Here is a 16,623-nt window from a genome sequence, read left to right on the forward strand (position 1 = left end):
GTGTGTGTGTGTGTGTGTGTGTGTGTGTGTGTGTGTGTGTGTGTGTGAGTGAGTGAGCGAGCATATTTTTATTTTGGCCTGACTAATCCGCATGCCTCTCGCTGGTTCCTGTCCTAACAGGGGGTGTCATTTGATCAAGTCAATAATCTGCTGATTGAACCTGCTCGAATTGAGGAGGAAGAGGTCTGTACATACTCTTTCCCGTCCAGTCTGTCTCTCTGTGTCCCTGACTCACCCACTCATTCGCCTGTATTCAGAGGGGGAGGACGTTCCCACAGAAATCCATGGTTAATCCAAGTCAATCACTAGGGACCCCCTAACCACAACTCATCTCTGAGACCGCCAGTGTGGCGGAACCTGAAGGCAGGAATGAAGTAGCCACGATTTATTACATTTATTGATTTCTTCACACATTGTGGGAGTAACGGAGGCTTAAAGACAAACAGAGTGGGACAGTACATGTGGAGGGTGTATTTGTTCAGGTGTTGAGTTCAAATATCAACAATCTTTCTTTAGAGTCCCTGACCCATTTAATAATTTTCGATAATGCACTTTGTCCTCTTTTTAACTGACTCCAAGCCAGTGAGGTTAGCATTGGCTAACTATCTGCTGCACACACGCTAACTGATTCTTTGCGAATAAGGAATCATTATGTGACAATCGTACAACATGCAGCTCCCTCACATTTTGAAGACTAAAAATTATGAAATGAATCCGACCTCGCCTACTTATTTAGTTAGTTAACGCTACCGTGAGAGGTAACTCCATTTCTCTTTTGTTGATGCAGGAAAGGGTTAAGCTTAAAAACCCTGCATGTTGATTATCTTATGTCCTCCAGGAAAGCCTGTTAGTTACACAGAATTATTTCATCTTTGAGTTTTGTTTGGCCATCCGCTGAATAAACAGAGCTGAGTAAATATCACATACAGAACTCTGAGTAACAGCAGAGTCTGCAATGACTCACGACTTAAAATCGATATCACTGCATATGATGTAGAACCACAATGAACAGCAGCTCCCTTCATGGCATAGACATCTCGATAAAGAGATATTTTGCATAATCTGTAGGCAACTGGACATGATTTTGGTTATCTGAAATGTTGTGGGTTCAGTTTGTAGTCAGAGTAGTATTGACCAATCATGATTGAGCGGGCCTTGGTTGCATGCAGGTTAACAGTCCGTGTGGAGAGCGAAAGAGTCGTCTGACGGGTTATTTTTTATTGGTTAATAAATAAACCGTCACCTGAGTTTAAATTGGCTTTTTGTGATGTCAAATAATCCGGTCGTAGAAGTCGTCTCTCAACTCAAACTCCATTCTTGCGTCTCAAGTTGCGAATCAAATTTTAAACAATGACCACCCAACGAAAGAGGAAGTCCTGGCCCAGATCAAAACCCCCGAAATACGGTGTGAATCTCCGTCCAGCATCAGGTTCTGCCACACTGCGTCTCTGCCTCTCTACCTTTCCTCTGCTTCTGCTGCTTCGCTCCTTTTCCTCCCCTGTCCACGCTGTGTTGCCCTGGAATGAATGGGCCGATTCACCAGCTTCCTCCAGGTGCTTTTGTTTGGTACACAGCCGGTAACTCCACTGCCAACCGGAGGACGATCTCCAGGCTGATGAAGACGGATGGGAGTTTACCTCCGTGTAGTCTAATTTTCATACTGTAAACAAAGGAAAAAATCGACAGATTAGCAATGCAAAAATGAAGTCATGTGCAAACAATCATTTTTATTGCATGCTTTTGTTTATAATGTTGTATATGAATACTCTCTTATGCTGTTATTCTTGGAGAAGAAAATCTGTACTGAAACTTGAAATTTTAAGTAATTTAGTAGCATGAACATTGAATCTGCCGGTTAAGTATTTGTGAACTCAAAGATATTTGTATCCATGTCTGATTTGTTTGCTTAAGAAGTGAATAATGTTGTCTCATTACAACAAATGCTGGGGCATCAACACATCCAGGACACAGCACACTCTTCATCTGTCACTCTTGACATCTCCCTGTTTCCTTCCACCTGTCCCTCATTTGTCTGCCTTCCTCTCCCTTTTTGCATGGCTTGCAAGTACACAGAATACACGCGGTCTGTTACGCCTTACTTAGTGTTTACCTCACATTTTTTAAAGTCCCTCATCCTGTACGTACACAAGACACATTGTATGTTTCCAGTAAGGGCCTAGCTCCTTGAGTGCAACTGAAGAGGGCTTTAGAAGGTGTGTTTGTTCACTTTATGTCTGAAGTCAACTGTCAGTTAAGTGGTTACTGGTAGATTAACAATATGTTGCAATAAAACACAAAACCTACCAACTTAAAATATCTTTTAAAGCTAAATTCAAGGCACAAATCATCCAACTTCCACTTAAAACTGACATTAGGCTCCGGACACGTCAAAGTGTCTCTCCATCCATCATGTTGGCATGTTGACAGGATGTGAGAAGATTGACACCACCTTCTGGCAGAAGGAGGGAGGTCACCCATAATTTATATATCATAATGCTTAAGATGTGAAAATCTACGTTTATAACCTTAAATTATTTATAAAAGTAGCACCATTGTGGGCTCGCCTCCCTGAATCTGTCCGGAGCTGAGTGGTGTCTGGAGCGTTTCACTAGTAGTTGTGCTGACTCCGCCGTCCTCAACTTGCAGCACAACCTGACCATCATGCGACAAACTGGCGGCCTGGGAATCAGCATTGCTGGAGGGAAAGGATCCACACCTTACAAGGGGGATGATGAGGTAAGATGTGTACTTTGAGTCTTGATACGTTGGACAAATCAGAAGGCACTGATTATACTCATTTCTTTTTGTTTGTGTGTTCAGGGAATCTTCATCTCCAGAGTATCTGAAGAGGGTCCTGCAGCCAGAGCAGGTGTTAAAGTGGGAGACAAACTCCTAGAGGTAAAGCATTTTCTTAACTTGAGCAACATATTCCTCTGTTTTATTGTAAGAGATGTGAATTACAAGTCAGTCACTCTCTTGGTCTGTCTGTCTCAGGTGAATGGAGTGGACCTCAACGAAGCAGAACACCACACAGCGGTCGAAGCTCTTCGTAGCTCCGGTGCCACGGTCTCCATGTCGGTGCTGCGGGAGCGAATGGTGGAGCCAGAGAACGCCATCACGACCACGCCGCTGAGGCCGGAGGACGACTACTTCCCGCGGGAGAGACGGAGCAGCGGCATCGCCTTCAACATGGAGCCGGCTCCCAGCGGGCCTCTCCAGCGGTTCTCCACCTGCCTGATCCGAAACGACAAGGGGCTGGGATTCAGCATCGCCGGGGGCAAAGGCTCCACGGCCTTCCGCACAACAGACACGGTGAGTCTGCTGTGCCCCCACCAAACACAGACAAATCTTTTGTAAGGACGATGAAGAACATCTCCGAGTGAAGTGTGTAGTCGATTGAGATCATAAGTTTCAGTTAAAAGAGAAGGATGATCGTGAGGGATGATCTAAAGATAAAATCTACCATGCAGTCATTAATAATAGGTTTAAAGTTGGGAAGTGAGGTCACTGTAGCGCAGTAACGTCTCAGTCACAGAGATCTGTCTTTTAACATCGTCTATTCTAGCCGCAGCGTTTACATCATCTCCAGGGAGACGGAGATATGAATAGCCAGCCCTGACACCTGATAGGTCCGCTCTAACTGGACGGGGCGAGGTGTATATTTGGGGCGAAGTGCAATTGTGCGTTGGAACTCATGCAGCTCAACAAGCCCACAAAGAGAACGTATGATTTAGGCAACTGACTGTAAGGCTTTTGAAAGTGGATGCAGTGACTCGCTTGATCTGGTGCAGTAGCTCCTGCATGTGTTTGCACATTTTGTTTAATGCAGAAAAAGAGTTGTTATTAGTTCAAATTGTGTAAAAATGTATGTCTCAGGGGTCATGATTTGTGCTGTAGAGTCCTAATGTGTCCTAATGAAAGACGATGCTGTTAATCAGCTGTAATGTGTGTGTGGGTTTCTTTATGTGGCTGCTAATATCTCAGAATCCCTTTACTCATTACCTCTGGCACACTTTATATAGTGTAGTTGTGTTTGTGGATTAGATCCACACTGTGAGATGTCACACAGTGACGGAGGAACTCAGCGTGTAGACATTGCAGCCTGTTGCACCAGACCCTTTTAAAACCGACCCTGTCTAATATGATACACAGACCAGAGAGGTTTGTGGAATAATTACAGATACAGAATAATAGAAACGTCTCTTTTATATGTAGTACTTAACAAACAGAAAGTGCACAGTAACTGTGAGTAATTCATCCACACATGTACAAAAGAGTTGACAATGTTTCTTGTTTTTGTTTTTTTCAGGGAATCTACATCTCTCGGATTGCAGAAGGAGGAGCAGCGCACAGAGAAGGCACGCTGCATGTAGGCGACAGGGTGATGTCTGTGAGTACGACTCCTCAACACAAGGAGGCTTCCTTTACTATGTTTACATTCATGTTGGAATGGGAACCATTTTCCTCCTTTAGCCTTGATTACTAGGAGTGGAACATTAACTCCTCAGAATACTAATACAGTTTGCCTACTAACCATAACTTTAAAGCACTACTTTGTCTGCATCCGAGGAGAGACTCTGGGTTAAACAGTGCAGCATTTAGGTTACATGTGTTGCATGACCTCTCCATGCTCTTTAGTTTTCCGTGCTGATCACACTTAATTTTTTCTGTCAGCATATCAGTTAATCTTGAGTTGCATGTTTTGTATCATGCACACACACGTCACACAGTTTTAATGTAAACCGATAATTGATTTTGATTCGTCCTGAGGTTCCTCCACTAGTGTGCCAAATGTGAAAGTTCTCCTAATCTGTTTCTGTAATGACGTCCTCCTCGCTGTGAGTCCCAGAGAAGCTTCTTGAATGATCCTCTTTGCTTTCTTTCGGGGTCTCTCTCCTTTTCCCCTATGGCAGTTTTTCACCTCTCTTTCTTCTTTTGTGGATTTGTAGGTTGCCTCTGTTTTTCTCTTAATCACTCTCTCTCCATCTGCATGCTCACTAATGTATTAAGTGCATCTCCTTGCCTGCTTGGTGGTGGGCGAGGTGTTAGGGTGGAGTGGGCTGAGCCTGTATGTCGCAGCATATCAGCCGATGGTAAGAGCGGGTACTGTCGGGTCAGCGCTGACCTCTGCTTGTCACTTTTGACCAGAGTACCGTTAAAGACTGTGCATGCCTGAAAGCTCCCCTTAATCTAAAAACCAAGGTTAGCAGAACTAATGATTCAATAATTCTTTGACAAAGCTGTCTGCTTGCCTTTTTTGACTTGAAACTACACACGTTCACTTGTGTTTTAAGTAGACAAAGGCAAGGAGGAGTGGGAAGTGTTTAACCGATTACATTAAAAGTAGAGATGCACCGATTGATCGGCCAAAAATCGAAGCTGATCCGCCATGACTGGTGACCAGCCAATCAGTGTTATATTTAGTTGTAAGTTATTCCCATGCATGCTAACGCAGTGAGCGGCTCTTCTGCCAATTATGGTTAAAATCGTCACATCAGACTTTAAAGAAATCGGAATCGGAAGGACATTGCGTCTTAAAATAAACAAGAGCAGCATCAGCTGACTTCAGGAAACCTTTTGGGGAAACATAGCGTAGCTTGATATTAGCTTTTCTTCCTCAGGGAAGTTCTGCCAGCAGCAGCCTGCTGTCCCCCGTCCTCCCCGCTCCCTCTTCTCTCTGCCTGCTCCTGTTGCTCTGTACTGGTGTTGGCTTCTTCTTCACATAACAGTACTCACAAACTTTCATTGATTTAGTGTGTTAGATGTTGAATAGATCATTTTGAGTAATCCGGTGTAGAATCTGGTGTAAGGAGACATGACGGCAGGATGCAGTTGTTTTTTTTAAATGTTCATCATGTTGATGACACACCGGTGTTGTCGAGAGCGTCTCGGTGGGCTGACACCCTCCGTGGTTGGTTTTACTGTCGATCCAGATCAATGGTGTAGACATGACAGAGGCCAGGCATGACCAGGCAGTAGCGCTCCTTACCGGCACCTCCCCCACCATCTCCCTCCTGGTGGAGCGAGACCCCAATGCACCAGGGGGCTCTCCGGGTCAATCCCGGGCACGAGCCCACTCCCCTCCACCCCCAGAGCCCTCAGATTCACCAGACCAGGAGGAGGACGGCCTCAACATGCAAGGGAACAACCTGAGCCGGATGGAGGACGAGTATCCCATCGAGGTGAGAGCTCTGAGGCACCACTTTAGTACTTAAATGTGTTCGATAGCTTTTAATCATATTAGGCCATGCTGTAGAAGCCTCACGAGGCATCCAGCCTTAATGTTTGTTTATTTGGCCCCTGCCTTATTGTTAATGCTGTCCAGTTCCAGAGAAGATGGTTCATGGTATGAAGGCTTGGTCCAATTTACATAATGGTGTACTTTAGAGTGTAGCATTTCCAGTTTTTAACAATGCAAAGATATAGCTGTTTACCTGATAGAGGTGTATGCCTGTAGAGATACAGTACCTGCATACAGTAGGTTGGTTTGTGTTTATTAGACATATAGATGTAGACATGACTGTAACCTGAGGTTTCCACTTTTGTTAGATTTAGGCTTGAAACTTTTTCAAAATCTCTTGCTACAACACATCTTCCACCTCTAACCCTAACAGGAAGTAACCCTGCTGAAGTCAGGTGGCCCTCTAGGCCTGAGCATCGTGGGAGGCAGTGATCACGCCAGTCACCCGTTCGGCATCAATGAACCAGGAGTGTTTATCTCAAAGGTAGGACTTTTCAAATTTTGCGTTTTTTTTTTTTTTTCGTGTCCTAAAATATGTGTTGTGTTTAACTTCCCACCCTTGTCGTCATCATCAGGTGATTCCTCACGGTCTGGCATGTGAAAGTGGACTGCGTGTCGGGGACCGGATTTTAGAAGTGAACGCCATCGACCTGCGTCACGCTACGCACCAGGAGGCGGTGCGAGCGCTGCTGGCCAACAAGCAGGAGATCCGTATGTTGGTGCGGAGGGACCCTTCACCGCCTGGGATGCAGGTGACTCAAAAGAAGATGCATAAACTAACGTAAGCGTAACGGAGGCAAACGCTGATGAGCTGTGTATACGTCATTGCAGGAAATTGTGATCCAGAAGCAGCCAGGGGAGAAGCTTGGCATCAGTATTCGTGGAGGAGCCAAGGGTCATGCAGGAAACCCCTTTGATGCCACAGATGAGGGCATCTTCATCTCCAAGGTTCTGAAATTATATACAATGTATGCATGTATGTAGGTAATGCTTTGCAGTTCAATATTTCTTAAGGCTTTTTCACCACTTTTGAAGCAAATGGTGTCTTCCCTTTAGCTTTAGATGCTGGTTGGATACAAACAGTCTCTGTCTTGACTGCTCTGCAGAACAACAAAACAATGCAAATTGCTACTGAGCAAAAAGTGGTATTAAGTTTGACAAATTAAAGAAAAAGTTTTAAGAGGATATTGTAATATATGTGCCTGAATTACAATTATATTTATAGGTTATCACAGGCAGTATTAGCATTCAACGTACTCATACTTTGGTTACTATTTAAACAGGTGAGTTTGAGCGGTGCAGCAGCGAGAGACAGCCGACTGCAGGTTGGCATGCGAATCCTGGAGGTGAACAACCACAGCCTGCTGGGGATGACGCACACAGAGGCGGTGCGAGTGCTTCGAGCTGTGGGAGACTCTCTGGTCATGCTGATGTGTGACGGCTTCGACCCACAAAAGGTGGCTGCCGTGGAGGTGAGACACCAGGAACAGGTTCATTTGGACAACATTGCCAACAGTGTTGATGATGTTTAATGTTGCCCAATTTTTAAATTACACTTTTTTTTGGTGCATTTCCAGGCGTCTCCCGGCATCATTGCCAACCCATTCGCTTCCGGCATCGTCCGTAAGAACAGTATGGAAAGCATCTCTTCTATAGACCGAGACCTGAGCCCAGAGGAGATGGAAATCATGCAGAAGGTACAAAACAGATTATGCACTGTTTTTACACTCATCATGTATCTTCACTGATGTATATCTTAATTACCAAGGTAAACATGTAAAGCAGTTAAAGCTAAAGAGTAGGTAACATTGGATAAAACAGCGAGAGTAAGCTAGATTTTGAATGTGTCCAACTGAAAAAAATCCAACCCGGTGTTGCCAAATCGTTTTAGATGAAAGTAGCTAGCAGCACTAGCCCAGAAAGTTGCCAAGTCAGCAACACTGACAGCCCGTCCAGTCAGACCTCCCTCCAAAGCCACTCCCCCAAAATTGTTATTATGAAAGTGAACAATGAATATGGCTTTTGTAGTGTTTCTAAATTACATTACCCACCCTAGCTTAAAGGTCGGGTTATTGCAGTCTCTGTGCATTAAAGCACTGAGTAAAGGGATGTGACTCCAGGAAACACTCCATTCATCCACATACCAGGAATCAGTTTGTCAGTTTTGTGATGACAGCGGTCAAGTCAACACGTGAATCAGCTGTTTGTTTTAGCGATTCTGTCACACCGACTCTCTGCCTTCAGTACAGTTTGCAGGGGAAGTTTTTAACGACAGTAGAGTTTGACTCGCTCCAACCCTGCTCACCACACATCCCCATCTTTTCACCACAGCACCCAGGAATCGCCAACACAGTAGTTTATTTTGTCCAGATGAGCTTTTGGGAGACTGCCCGTACTAAAGGAATGTGGGGGCTTGTTGTTAGTTCCTCTGCACACTTTGATCAGTCCAGAGAATCCAGAGCGCACACAGTCACAAAATAATTTACACGGAAAGTGCATTGTTTTAAATCACTCCTCCGCTAAGATTCACCGGATGTTAATTGGGTTTGTAAAGATATTAAATGTCGCTCTTCTCCAGGAGTCTGAGATGGTGAGAGAGACGTCGCAGTGGGAGCGAGAAGAGATGGAGAAAGTGGTACGTGAAAGTGAAAATCTAAGACTGCTTTGGGGGAAGGCTGGAGGTAAAATTGTATCAGATCAGCAGATAGACGGCAATACAGCGAAGCAAGGGAATGACATTTATGCAGAACTGCACAGTACTGTAGGGTGGAGCTATAAGAGGCAGAAGTTCAGGTTTGTCTATCGGGTGAATGAAGCTTCTCCTCTGTACCCTGTGTGTGTGTGTGTATTGTGTTTGACAACTATTCCTGCAATGTCCTACCTTGCATGCTTTTTTTCTGCTCCCATAGCTAATGAATAGAGTACTTTTTTAATGTGTGCGGATTCTATCCTTTCTTTCTCTTCTGTTTTTCTCTCTCTCATCTTTCCTTTTGCTTTTGGTGTGTTTGGCCTGATGAATAAAAAATACAAAAATCATCCAATCATTCCATCTCCATACCACTTCTCCACTGTTGTGTTTCTCCTCTTCACTCCCTGCATCACTGCGTTCCTCTTCTGTAAATCCTCCATCTTCTCATTTCACCGCTCATCGCATCACCGTGTGGCTGTGCGTGGTTGGGTCTCCTCCCTCCTCTACTCTCTTCCTCCCCTTCCTTTCTTGGTGAAGGAGCGTATGCGCTTGGAGCGCGAGGAGGCAACTCGCCTGCTAGAAGAGGAGACTGAGGTGAGACACTCCTCGTCGGCAGGTCTGCAGACGATCTTCCCGGAAGTCTGTGCAAAACAACAGCACAGCCTCCACGGGATTTCACCACGTTGTTCATCCCTTTCAGGGAAAATAGACTCTTTTTCTTTGTTCTTCTTATATTCAATTACGTGTGGCACACAGCGTCACACACACACACAGCATGCACGTTACGCACACGCTAGTTATTACGTACTTTAACTGAACTCTTGCAGTAGCCATTATGTCGCTTGAGAAATAGGCAAATGCCAAGCTCACTGACAACGAGAGAAACTGAATTGAAATGACTTGTAGTGGTTGTGAAATCAGATTATAAAGGTCGTATCTAAGCCTCGTATTTTAATTGTTGCAATAGCGATAAAGAGCAATAAACACGTTCTTCTTCACTAGCGAGTCCCTCCACCCCGGACCCCTGATGGGTTTGCATGCCTGTGGTTGTGATTATCACTAAAATGTACATGTACACAAATACAGACGTATACATGTTTCTTAAAAAAAGACTAAATTAATTGACTCACTGTTTTTGGTGCACTACTACAGCAGGATGTTGTATGAGGGATTCCAGTGCAACAGTTAATGTTCTTCATAGTTTTGGAGAACAATGAAAGTCTGGCACAGAAGAACGAGCTAAGCCAGGGTTTGGCTAAACATACCATAGTTGCTAGTAGGATCTTGTCTTTTTATATAATACCACCAGACTCGTCCTTAAATATAACAACACATATGTTGGGCAATTCATCCAGTTCACATTTATAATATAAAAGTGTAGGTCCTTTACTTCACAGGAATGGTTCTCTACAGTAGTCTCCTCCAGTAAAACTAATTCACTTTGACTAGATTCTTGCTCGTTGTGTAATAACCATCAGCCCAGTCCACCACTCACCTCTGTTCTGTTTGTTTCTGTTTAGAACCTTGGAACTGGACCTCTAAAACTTGACTATAAGACCCTGGCGGCTCTGCCCACCACCAGCCTGCAGAAGCTCAACAGGGTGAGTCTCCCTCTATGTTCTTGAGTCTCCGGGTAGAACTTCCTCAGGTTTTTACACAAACTTTTTCAACATGTTTGAAAAACAGTGTGACGCTCTCGAGCTGTACATTGCTTGCATTTCTGTACAGGCTATGATGGAAATGGCCTTCATAGCTCAGAATAGACCTCTTCATGGAATTTCCTTGGTTTTTTGGGTCACGGGAAATTCTTGAGTGACCCGAGCCGACCAGTTGCCCCTCCAGGAGCAGGAATGTTAACCTCCCTCCATGAGCAAAACCCCCAAGTCACTAACCTTGGCTCCAAGGCCAAACCCATGCAACTTGTCACTTCCGACTGATGTAATCGTGCCCTGCATCAAAGAACAAGAGCGGATGTGATCGACCCAGGTTGAAGAAATAACACGAAGATCAAGGACTGATCGAGAAGTCTGGAAAAAGAAAAAGAAAGTGAAGACCAGAAAACTAAAACGGAGGAAAAGAGTGTGTGGAGAAGGACTTGAAATGAAGCGTGGCCGAACGGCAGGCGCTGTCCTGGTTGATAGAGAGTGGGAGTGTGGGAAAGAGGTGGCAAGATGGGGGGTGGGGGGCAGGGGACAGCTGCCTGCTATCAACCGGCCTATCCTCTGCGATATTTTAAACCTGCATCTGGCTCTGAATTGGATGGAGTCTCGTGGGTGGGTGGGGGTGTCAGACAGGGAGGGAGGCTGTCGTCTAAGAGGAACCGACAAGTGTTTCAGTCGGAGCTCCCAAAGTCCTCTGAGGAGTAAGTCTGAGAAGAACTACAGCGAGTGTCCTGTTCCCATCCTACAGTGAGTATGGAGAGCCGACTTGTTTTAGGTTCTTCATTTTTCTGTTTTCATTTCCTTCTCTTTCACTTTATTGTGATCCAGCTGTGTGTCTGTGTTAGGCCTCAAAGAGAAGAGTTCTTTGAAACATGATCACTAAAATGATTAGATTACCTTTGAACTATACCAAAGAAATAATTATTGTTCCTTTTTATAAACTTGGGTCACATAACTGTATCATGACTCTCCTTGTGGATCTCTGTCTTGTTTAGATAGTCCAGTGTAACTTGAAGAACATGTCACACAGTAAGCAGCTGTTACTGGTCGGTGCGTTGGAGCTGGGTCTGCTGCTCCATCTCACGTGTTCCTGCTCAAACTGTCTCACAGTGACTCCTTAATACTTCCAGCAAGTTGGAACCAAAGTTTTTCCTGGTGTGTTTTACTGATAGTGACAAGTTAATTCTGCTTTTTATGAGAAGTGAGGTGTCCAGCATGATGTGCTGGAAATGAGAGTTGAGAGTAAATTGTGGTAAACGTACAATTGCTTTGAAAGGAACTTCTGGTTTGATTTATTTATGTACTTTTTAACTTAAACGTGTATTCGTTTAAGATCACAAGGCACCTTTTTATTTTATGGAGGCAGACTCCAGTACACAAATCCACCCAAAAAAACAAATAACATCCAGAAGGAAAGAGAAACAAAACAGAAACAGTGTTTCTACAGGATCACATAGTCACAGAGGAGACTGATACCTAATTAGACCCAGAACCGGTCCCAGGGAGACACCCCGTCCCCCTGAGCTTTGGTTTGGTTTGGTTTATTGACAACATTGTAATATACTCATAATATACAACATATTGTTCTATCTCTGGCAGGAACGATTGAGTCCTGGACTTATTTTCCATCATTGTCCTTGATGTTTACAATCCATCTGATCTGATCTGTTCCTCTGAGAAGCACTTCTACACTAGAGAGAGAAACTGATTCAGTTACTGGTTCCCAGCTCAGCGTGTCGGCCCGCCGGCAGACCAGCAGCCTCGCTCTCCAAACCAAACCCCAGCTGTCCCTCACAGACTGTGTCAGAGCCAAAAGGGCACTCGCTCACATTCCATCCCACTGACCCTCATCACACCACAGATTCTGACAGTCAGCATGTAGGGAGCCACATTGCTGCCTCACAATGCTTGTTGTATTCTTAGTCTGGCTATTTAGATTAGCACCGCGTACGTCAAGGTCACACTGAATTAATGCCACATCTATCTGGGCTGACTTGAGGTTTTTTCGGAGGCATTTCTTTGGTGTTGGGTTTGTAAAAACTCTTCTTTGTTTCTTTACGTGGGTTGCGTATTATCTCCCCTCCTACAGTGACTGTACTCGTCCTCTATGTTCAGTACAGTAGCAGTTGAAGGTGTGCTGGAGCCGGAATGTCTCGCCGATCTGATAATACGGTTATTTAAGGCAGCGGCCAAGAGTCTGTTCTGCAGTGACGTGTCCAGTGGCATACAGCAGCAGTTAACAAGTGTTGAATGATGGGTAACTGAGAAATGTGTCTTTAAGGCTCCAGGAAAGATTTAGGGATGTGAGTAACTGCTTTTAGCAGCCAGAGGCTTGTGTGTGTGTGTCAAGTGTCTATTTATAGAAGCTCATCATAGCACACCGAGGAATCACTCTTCTCATCTGGTGTCAGGTTCTATTTGTTTGTAATGTGTTCGGAGCTAGAGCTGCAACGAGCCATTGAAGCTGTTGTAGCGCCTGCTGTTAATTTCAAACAAATCAACAAGGACGTTTATTAGAGCAAACATTAACATATGCCAATTCAGTGGTGATTTACAAGTGTTTTAATATCCCACCAGACCAGTTATGAGAGCCAATCAGCAGTGACCAGTTGTAAAAAGTTGTAAGCAAAGCTTATTTTGAAGATAAAACAAAAGCCAATCATTAATACACAAACTATCTGTTTAATATTATATATTATAGAGAAGTGAGCGCACCAGATATGTGTTACATTACACAGGTTTTCCCTCCAAATAAAGCCTATTTTAACTTGTGATGAAAGTCAATATTTCAGTATATCTCACTGTAGAGATGTCACGGTGTACCCTGATGTCAGCAATTACTTTATTTAAAACAATGTTATCATAACTGATTGAAATAATGGCCAAACATATGAAAATAGAAGAATTATCTTTCAATCTCTTTCTCTCTCATCTGTTTTTAAAGTGTTCATCTTTATTCTTTTAAACTCCACTCGTGATGATTCAGTTTGTGTGAGTGGAACCTTTCCTGTCAGTTCTTATTCTTTACTTTACTGTATCTGTGCTGCCTCTTTCCTTTGCTCCTGTCCAGTTGTCTACCTCTGAAAGTCTGACTGCTTCCATGGAGGCCCCCCTGCAGGCCCAGTACGGAGCCCCTTTAGAGCCTCTGGGCTTTGGCTTAATCCACCCCGCGAACCCCCTCGACCACACGGACCCCGAGTCCTGCCCCTGTCTGAACACGGAGCACGATTACCTTCATGACCCCCAGTTCTCCCCAAATGGGACCTCCACTGCCGACAGTGCTGGCTCATCAACAACCCTTAATTCATTTGTACCTGAAGAAGAGGAAAGCCTGGTGGACTCTCAGCCCATCTGCTTCAAAGAGAACCCGTTCTTGGTGGCCAATCGCAGAGGAAAGGGTCGTCCGGCCGGACAGCAGGTCCTGTCGGGGCCCCCGGTGGGCTACGGGAAGCAAGGCCAGCTGCAGCCCTGGTTGTTCAACAAGGCAAGCCGCCTGCTGAGTGTGGTTTGGAGGCAGCATGGTGTGTTACCGCACAGTTTGTTGTTTGGCTCACCTGTGTCCCTTCAAAAGGATCATTTGCATCAAGGCTGTGTGGAAGTTGTAACCTGAAATGGTTCATTTTAACCCGAAGAAGCACCTTTCACTCTTTAGGGGGGTTAGCGTATAACAAGTATGCATCAACAGAATCTGCAACAATGTTGTTAACCAATTCATTATTTTTAACCCTTTGCCAAAACGTCTTTCCTTTCAGGCTTTGTGTGTGTCCACGTTGTGTTTTAATCTCAGTGCAACAATCAGCTGAACTGGTGCATGTTTTTGCTGCGAGCACCTCTTGAGGTATTTTGGCACGTAGTCGGTACATAATCAGGACCGACTGGAATGTCTGTCCCAACAGCTGCGAGGGAGGTCATAGGTCATGAAGGAACGCGGCCTGCAAACGCAGGTTCACCAGCAACAGCTTTGTCGTTGGTTGAATTTACTGCAGGATCACTTCTCCACAGGACTAACCAGTCGATGCTTGTTTTGCTTTGTCTTTACTGCGTTGTTTTGTCGGTGCACAGAGTGAAAGTCGGAGCAGTTGTTAAGTGTGTTTTTGGTGTTTGATCTTTTCCAGGCACCTTCTGATTTCACCAGGACTGAGAGCCCGATCAGAGAAGCACCGTACTCTCCCACGATCCAACCGGTGAGCAGCCTCTACACCCGTCGCTCCTCTGCTGTCCTCCTTCCATCTTTTTACTTTGTTTTCTCCTTTTCCATCAGTCATTCCTGCTGCTATTTTACAGTTGACCCTTTTGACTTTTCCTCCCACCCATAGCCCAGCAACCACTCTTCCAACAGCTCCCTGTATGCAGGCAGGGAGACCCGCTTCGTAAGTGGGTCTGCTGGCCCTCTCTGCTCTGGCCTGGATTGTTTCTTGTAATTGTTTCCATCTGTTATTAAAACATAACTAGTGCAGCGACCGCGTCTGCTGCGGTCCTACCAGTCTGAACAGCATGTGGCTGCTTCTCCAGGGCCAGCTGACTAATGATGCTTTGCCTCATGCAGACTGGAAGAAATGGATTGTTTTAATGTCGCTACTGACCAGCTGTGGCTTCAGACTCTCAACGGAGAAAATATAAGGTTCTATTTTTCATGAGCAAAGTCACCAGTGTAGAACTAATTCTATAATTCAGGTAAACGCTGGTGCTGTTGCATTGTTTGATTGTGTCTTTATATGGCCTGGCATCCTCCAATAGTCAACATTCAGTGACCGTATGCACTGTTGGTTTGAAGTGAAAGTAGATGGCGCTAAATCAAGCATTTCATTGTCATCGTCTTATTTCATTATTTTTTTATTTGCAGGCAAACCTTCATTACACCTCCACTCCTACTGCCAACACTGACCACATTTCTTCATCAGTGAGTAGCAAATCAGGAAATCACTTTTATTGTAGCTTAGAGTCATTACACTGGTTTACCAATATGTTTGCCAATATACTCCCTTTAGTACAGATTCGTTATAGGTTTCCTTTGTTTAAGTTGTGTTTTGTATTTGAGTTTCTCTGCACTTCATATCCTTCATTCGCCACATTCATTTTGAGTTGCCATTCATCCTCAAGTTTGGTGTGTCTGAATAAAAATAATTTTCCTTATCCTAACCACATTTGTGAATTTCCAAAATTGTTGGTCTCTTCCATGAAGTATCATTTGTTTTCTCTCCAGACTCGACCGGGTGCCATCCAGCCAGTCGGGCGCGTGCGGCAGAGTACCTCCCCCGCCACGCCGGACAGCCACAGTCCTAACCCCTTCCAGCATGGCCCCTCCCCCTTCGACTCCCAGACCTCTGTAAGACCCCTCACCACCACCACATAGTGCTGTCTTCTGTCCACTCTCAGCTCTGTGCCGCCAAAACTCTGACTGCACAGCCCTAAAACTCTGCGTCTCATAGCAGAGACACAGATATTTGCGGCACGAGAATGATTTTTTGTTTGTAAGAGGCTAGAACCAAAGAAAAGGAAGACTCATCGTCTGTGCAGGTGTTGCAGTCTGTGCCCTCCAGACCTCCTACACCTGCAGACGGAGCTTCCGGCTCAACTCTGAGCTCCTGAATCAGATCAATTCTCATAATTACAGCTTTCTGAAATGCTCCACTTATTTCTTCCTTTCGGCAAGCAGCGTAGTTGGATCGGTAAATAAAAAGAAGACATGATTCCATCTCACGTCTTCCTGTTTGTGTCACAAAGGTGCTCATACAGAAAAGTATTCATGGCTTTTGAGCTCTCCGAGCCCTCCTGTTTGTCTTTCTCTGGCATACTCCCCCTTCTCTCTCACATGAAACCAGCCGCCATGCTCTTCACATGTTCTCCTCCACGGTCTTCTTCAACTTTGCTGTTTTTTTTTTTCATAGTCTACCCTTTCCTTCATGTCTCTGTCTGTCCGTCCTTTCCCACTTCCTCTTCTCCCCCTTGGTTCCTTTACCATATGAACCTACCTCCATGCCCTCCCAAACCCCCCCCCCCCCCCCCCCCCCCCCCCCCCCCCCCCCCCCCCC

At 45.0% G+C, this 16,623-nt stretch overlaps 1 protein-coding gene across 17 annotated transcripts in view; it reads left to right on the forward strand.

Annotated features, from left to right (window-relative positions):
* scrib (scribble planar cell polarity protein) overlaps positions 1–16,623 on the forward strand; it is a 52,044-nt gene that overhangs the window by 26,411 nt on the left and 9,010 nt on the right. For 11 of the 17 annotated variants that reach the window (XM_031849824.1, XM_031849829.1, XM_031849832.1 and 8 more), the window contains 17 exons: positions 121–183; positions 2,647–2,736; positions 2,821–2,898; positions 2,995–3,312; positions 4,310–4,390; positions 5,934–6,182; positions 6,615–6,725; positions 6,817–6,993; positions 7,073–7,189; positions 7,525–7,713; positions 7,819–7,938; positions 8,820–8,876; positions 9,468–9,524; positions 10,451–10,531; positions 14,707–14,775; positions 15,435–15,491; positions 15,795–15,917. In XM_031849824.1, the coding sequence (XP_031705684.1) occupies positions 121–183; positions 2,647–2,736; positions 2,821–2,898; positions 2,995–3,312; positions 4,310–4,390; positions 5,934–6,182; positions 6,615–6,725; positions 6,817–6,993; positions 7,073–7,189; positions 7,525–7,713; positions 7,819–7,938; positions 8,820–8,876; positions 9,468–9,524; positions 10,451–10,531; positions 14,707–14,775; positions 15,435–15,491; positions 15,795–15,917 (2,037 nt within the window). Of the gene's footprint in view, positions 1–120; positions 184–2,646; positions 2,737–2,820; positions 2,899–2,994; positions 3,313–4,309; positions 4,391–5,933; positions 6,183–6,614; positions 6,726–6,816; positions 6,994–7,072; positions 7,190–7,524; positions 7,714–7,818; positions 7,939–8,819; positions 8,877–9,467; positions 9,525–10,450; positions 10,532–13,661; positions 14,076–14,706; positions 14,776–14,907; positions 14,962–15,434; positions 15,492–15,794; positions 15,924–16,623 lie in introns of all 17 variants that reach the window. The other 6 variants (XM_031849835.1, XM_031849825.1, XM_031849836.1 and 3 more) reach the window with 5 other exon arrangements.

Source organism: Anarrhichthys ocellatus, unplaced genomic scaffold, assembly GCF_004355925.1.
Source record: "Anarrhichthys ocellatus isolate YVR2014 unplaced genomic scaffold, GSC_Weel_1.0 scaffold10, whole genome shotgun sequence".
NCBI classification, from domain to species: Eukaryota; Metazoa; Chordata; class Actinopteri; order Perciformes; family Anarhichadidae; genus Anarrhichthys; species Anarrhichthys ocellatus.